Source organism: Camelina sativa, chromosome 8 (genome assembly GCF_000633955.1).
Source record: "Camelina sativa cultivar DH55 chromosome 8, Cs, whole genome shotgun sequence".
Classification (NCBI taxonomy): Eukaryota; Viridiplantae; Streptophyta; class Magnoliopsida; order Brassicales; family Brassicaceae; genus Camelina; species Camelina sativa.
In genome coordinates, this window is record NC_025692.1 from 22639423 (window position 1) to 22645216 (window position 5794).

The 5794-nt window shown below is 38.9% G+C and overlaps 3 protein-coding genes across 3 annotated transcripts in view; 2 read left to right on the forward strand and 1 right to left on the reverse strand.

Moving 5' to 3' along the window:
* Positions 1–459, reverse strand: part of LOC109125979 (NDR1/HIN1-like protein 12) — a 2443-nt gene extending 1984 nt beyond the window's left edge. The window contains exon 1 of the mRNA XM_019228821.1: positions 7–459. Coding sequence (XP_019084366.1) covers positions 7–147 — 141 coding nt within the window. The 5' untranslated portion in view covers positions 148–459. The remainder of the gene's footprint in view (positions 1–6) is intronic.
* On the forward strand, positions 1410–2780 carry LOC104709826 (pentatricopeptide repeat-containing protein At4g01400, mitochondrial-like). Its single transcript, XM_010426382.2, has one exon. It carries the CDS (start codon positions 1431–1433, stop codon positions 2778–2780), a length of 1350 nt encoding a protein of 449 aa, XP_010424684.1. The 5' UTR covers positions 1410–1430.
* The window catches only part of LOC104707962 (pentatricopeptide repeat-containing protein At4g01400, mitochondrial-like), a 3955-nt gene continuing 1885 nt past the window's right edge, over positions 3725–5794 (forward strand). Inside the window, exon 1 of the mRNA XM_010424424.2 lies at positions 3725–4963. Coding sequence (XP_010422726.1) covers positions 3746–4963 — 1218 coding nt within the window. The 5' untranslated portion in view covers positions 3725–3745. The remainder of the gene's footprint in view (positions 4964–5794) is intronic.

Below are 5794 nucleotides of genomic sequence, written 5' to 3' on the forward strand. Positions count from 1 at the left end.
GATCGCACCGCAGATTGCACGGCGAGCGTCTCCGCCGCCACCTCCGCCTTCTTTTGAGTAAGATTCCGGCGTGGAAGAAGCGGAGGGAGCATTCTTGTGTTCTGCTTTGGCTGCTGCTTGCTCTGCTTTTGCTTCTCCTTCTCCCATAGCTATATATATATATATATGTGTGTTTGTATATATATAGGTATGTGTTTGTATATATACGAGAATCAGAGGATTTAGAGTTTGGTGAAGAGTGAAGAGACTTCACTAAGTAGGAGGAAGAGAAGAAAGATAAGTAGATGCCTTGATTTGTTTTGATTTGTTTTTTTTTTTTGGTTTCTTTTTTGTAAGTTTTTAAAGAGCCTTAAACACTCTTCTAGAGTACATTTTATAAACTGTTTATAACTTAGAAAGCTTAGAGTCGTAATTATGTGTTCGTCTTACTTTTGAGATGCTAATCTTTTTTTTTTATCTGGTTAAGTAGATTTATGGGATTTGGTATACTGTTTAGATTAGGGTTTTTATAATATATTGATACAGAAAGAAGTACTTTCGAAAGAATCCAAATCTCGGTGCAACCGTTCACGTGACGGATCTGATGACTATAATGAATCAATTTTTATTTATTTAAACGTGAATCAATGTGGCTACTACACAGTTCATACTATTTATACGATTGACTTTTTTGGTGACTACTATGGTATTTGTGCAATGTGATAACTATAACTTTTTTGTCCGTGTGTTAATCAGAATGTAAAAAACTATACTATAAAAGGTTGCGGTTTGTGAAAGGTATGTAATGTTGCATTGCGTGCCAAATTATTTGTATTTTTGTTCCGTTGTGGCTATGAGTTTAGTATGTTATTGGAGCTAGGTAATTTTCCCAATGAAGCTACCATACCTCACAATTATTTTTTATCAACTGTAGTTTAGAATAAAGCCATTAACTACATACATCTATCGAAGGTACAGTAAATGAATTGGGTACCACAAGATTTGAAAAATTATTTCATAGGTAGATTTAGAAAAGTACAACAGCCTTTTCTTTTCTTTTTTTATGTCCACATCTCCAACAATATTCCTGAACAATTCCATATAATTAAAAACAAAATACGGTACATAAAAATGTATAGTATATAGTTTTTTTTTTGTTAGTAAACATCCAAAATACATAATTATCACATATAAAAAGAACCTGTTATTTAAAAGACACTAACCGAGGCACCGCACCTGACACTGTAGTCACCGACAGAGATAAGTCATAGAGTCTGCTGCTGCTAGCCTGCTACTACATTCTCTTTCCTTATTGGGCCTAAATGTGAGTCAGTTATTAAAGCCCATTATTAATTGGGCTTGCATAATTTTTGCCTAAATATTCGATTTCTGCTAGACTGGAATCATCATCTCTCATTTCTAACGGCCGATATATTAAAAACCCCGACCAAATGCTTCGCCGGCCGATCTACGACTGCTCCGCCGCTGCTCGCTACCTGATTCCTCCGTTGTTGACGTTTTCACGTTTTCTATTATCTTCTTCATCTGAACAAGAAGCTCGAGAGCCGATGGTATCGAATCGGAACCCTAAATCTTTAATCGGATCTCCGACTCGGGTACAAAAGCTCATAGCTTCGCAATCGGATCCTCTCCTCGCCAAAGAGATTTTCGATTACGCTTCACAGCAGCCTAATTTTCGCCATTCTCAATCTTCTCATCTCATCCTCATCCTCAAACTCGGCCGTTGTCGATACTTCAGTCTCATCGACGATGTTCTCGCCAAGCACAGATCGAGTGGATACCCAGTGACCGGAGAACTCTTAACATATCTGATCAAAGTCTACGCAGAAGCGAAGTTACCGGAGAAAGTTTTAAGTACGTTTTACAAAATGTTGGAGTTCAATTTCACGCCGCAGCCAAGACATCTGAATCGGATCCTAGAGGTTCTCGTAAGCCATAAGGGTTATCTTGGGAAAGCGTTTGAGCTATTCAAGAGTGCTCGTCTTCACGGAGTGATGCCTAACACGAGAAGCTACAACATTTTGATGCACGCTTTTTGTTTGAATGATGATTTGAGTATTGCATACCAACTGTTTGGTAAAATGCTTGAGAGAGATGTTGTCCCTGATGTGGAGTCTTATAAGATTCTGATACAAGGGTTTTCTAGGAAAGGACAAGTGAATGGTGCTATGGAATTATTGGAAGATATGCTGAATAAAGGTTTCGTGCCTGATAGGTTGAGTTACACAACATTGTTGAACAGTTTGTGTAGGAAGACGCAGCTCAGAGAGGCTTATAAGCTTCTATGTAGGATGAAGTTAAAAGGTTGTAATCCGGATATTGTTCATTACAACACGATGATTCTCGGCTTTTGTAGAGAAGGTCGCGCTATGGATTCTAGGAAAGTTCTTGATGATATGTCGGGTAACGGCTGCTCGGCTAATCTGATCTCGTATAGGACATTGATTGGAGGACTCTGTGATCAAGGGATGTATGATGAAGGGAAGAAGTATCTCATAGAGATGATGTCGAAAGGGTTTTCTCCTCATTTTTCGATTTCGAATAGTTTGGTAAAAGGGTTTTGCAGCTTCGGGAAAGTCGAAGAAGCATGTGATGTTGTAGGGTTTGTGATTAAGAACGGAGAAACATTGCATTCAGACACTTGGGAGATGATAATTCCATTANATTCGATTTCTGCTAGACTGGAATCATCATCTCTCATTTCTAACGGCCGATATATTAAAAACCCCGACCAAATGCTTCGCCGGCCGATCTACGACTGCTCCGCCGNATCTGGTTAAGTAGATTTATGGGATTTGGTATACTGTTTAGATTAGGGTTTTTATAATATATTGATACAGAAAGAAGTACTTTCGAAAGAATCCAAATCTCGGTGCAACCGTTCACGTGACGGATCTGATGACTATAATGAATCAATTTTTATTTATTTAAACGTGAATCAATGTGGCTACTACACAGTTCATACTATTTATACGATTGACTTTTTTGGTGACTACTATGGTATTTGTGCAATGTGATAACTATAACTTTTTTGTCCGTGTGTTAATCAGAATGTAAAAAACTATACTATAAAAGGTTGCGGTTTGTGAAAGGTATGTAATGTTGCATTGCGTGCCAAATTATTTGTATTTTTGTTCCGTTGTGGCTATGAGTTTAGTATGTTATTGGAGCTAGGTAATTTTCCCAATGAAGCTACCATACCTCACAATTATTTTTTATCAACTGTAGTTTAGAATAAAGCCATTAACTACATACATCTATCGAAGGTACAGTAAATGAATTGGGTACCACAAGATTTGAAAAATTATTTCATAGGTAGATTTAGAAAAGTACAACAGCCTTTTCTTTTCTTTTTTTATGTCCACATCTCCAACAATATTCCTGAACAATTCCATATAATTAAAAACAAAATACGGTACATAAAAATGTATAGTATATAGTTTTTTTTTTGTTAGTAAACATCCAAAATACATAATTATCACATATAAAAAGAACCTGTTATTTAAAAGACACTAACCGAGGCACCGCACCTGACACTGTAGTCACCGACAGAGATAAGTCATAGAGTCTGCTGCTGCTAGCCTGCTACTACATTCTCTTTCCTTATTGGGCCTAAATGTGAGTCAGTTATTAAAGCCCATTATTAATTGGGCTTGCATAATTTTTGCCTAAATATTCGATTTCTGCTAGACTGGAATCATCATCTCTCATTTCTAACGGCCGATATATTAAAAACCCCGACCAAATGCTTCGCCGGCCGATCTACGACTGCTCCGCCGCTGCTCGCTACCTGATTCCTCCGTTGTTGACGTTTTCACGTTTTCTATTATCTTCTTCATCTGAACAAGAAGCTCGAGAGCCGATGGTATCGAATCGGAACCCTAAATCTTTAATCGGATCTCCGACTCGGGTACAAAAGCTCATAGCTTCGCAATCGGATCCTCTCCTCGCCAAAGAGATTTTCGATTACGCTTCACAGCAGCCTAATTTTCGCCATTCTCAATCTTCTCATCTCATCCTCATCCTCAAACTCGGCCGTTGTCGATACTTCAGTCTCATCGACGATGTTCTCGCCAAGCACAGATCGAGTGGATACCCAGTGACCGGAGAACTCTTAACATATCTGATCAAAGTCTACGCAGAAGCGAAGTTACCGGAGAAAGTTTTAAGTACGTTTTACAAAATGTTGGAGTTCAATTTCACGCCGCAGCCAAGACATCTGAATCGGATCCTAGAGGTTCTCGTAAGCCATAAGGGTTATCTTGGGAAAGCGTTTGAGCTATTCAAGAGTGCTCGTCTTCACGGAGTGATGCCTAACACGAGAAGCTACAACATTTTGATGCACGCTTTTTGTTTGAATGATGATTTGAGTATTGCATACCAACTGTTTGGTAAAATGCTTGAGAGAGATGTTGTCCCTGATGTGGAGTCTTATAAGATTCTGATACAAGGGTTTTCTAGGAAAGGACAAGTGAATGGTGCTATGGAATTATTGGAAGATATGCTGAATAAAGGTTTCGTGCCTGATAGGTTGAGTTACACAACATTGTTGAACAGTTTGTGTAGGAAGACGCAGCTCAGAGAGGCTTATAAGCTTCTATGTAGGATGAAGTTAAAAGGTTGTAATCCGGATATTGTTCATTACAACACGATGATTCTCGGCTTTTGTAGAGAAGGTCGCGCTATGGATTCTAGGAAAGTTCTTGATGATATGTCGGGTAACGGCTGCTCGGCTAATCTGATCTCGTATAGGACATTGATTGGAGGACTCTGTGATCAAGGGATGTATGATGAAGGGAAGAAGTATCTCATAGAGATGATGTCGAAAGGGTTTTCTCCTCATTTTTCGATTTCGAATAGTTTGGTAAAAGGGTTTTGCAGCTTCGGGAAAGTCGAAGAAGCATGTGATGTTGTAGGGTTTGTGATTAAGAACGGAGAAACATTGCATTCAGACACTTGGGAGATGATAATTCCATTAATCTGTAAAGAAGATGAGTCGGAGAAGATCAAACACTTTCTTGAAGATGCTACTAAAGAAGAGACAGGCGGTGATACCAGAATCGTTGATGCGGGTGTCGGATTAGGATCTTACCTCTCTAGTAAGCTACAAATGANTTCCTCCGTTGTTGACGTTTTCACGTTTTCTATTATCTTCTTCATCTGAACAAGAAGCTCGAGAGCCGATGGTATCGAATCGGAACCCTAAATCTTTAATCGGATCTCCGACTCGGGTACAAAAGCTCATAGCTTCGCAATCGGATNATCAATTTTTATTTATTTAAACGTGAATCAATGTGGCTACTACACAGTTCATACTATTTATACGATTGACTTTTTTGGTGACTACTATGGTATTTGTGNTAATTAGGAAATTAAAGGATCTCATAGACTAGAATGATGCTTGCTTAGAGGTAATTTAGGCTTTGTTAATCCCATGAAAAACATGTTAATAAGCCTTTGACCTGCGAAACCAGTTCCGTGAATTTTGACTTGCACTTTTGATGTTAGGCATATGTGTCTCACTTTCTTTCTCTCGTGTCCGAATCACAGGTGTTTCCTGCACCAACAGATCGAGAGAGGNGTCGATACTTCAGTCTCATCGACGATGTTCTCGCCAAGCACAGATCGAGTGGATACCCAGTGACCGGAGAACTCTTAACATATCTGATCAAAGTCTACGCAGAAGCGAAGTTACCGGAGAAAGTTTTAAGTACGTTTTACAAAATGTTGGAGTTCAATTTCACGCCGCAGCCAAGACATCTGAATCGGATCCTAGAGGTTCTCGTAAGCCATA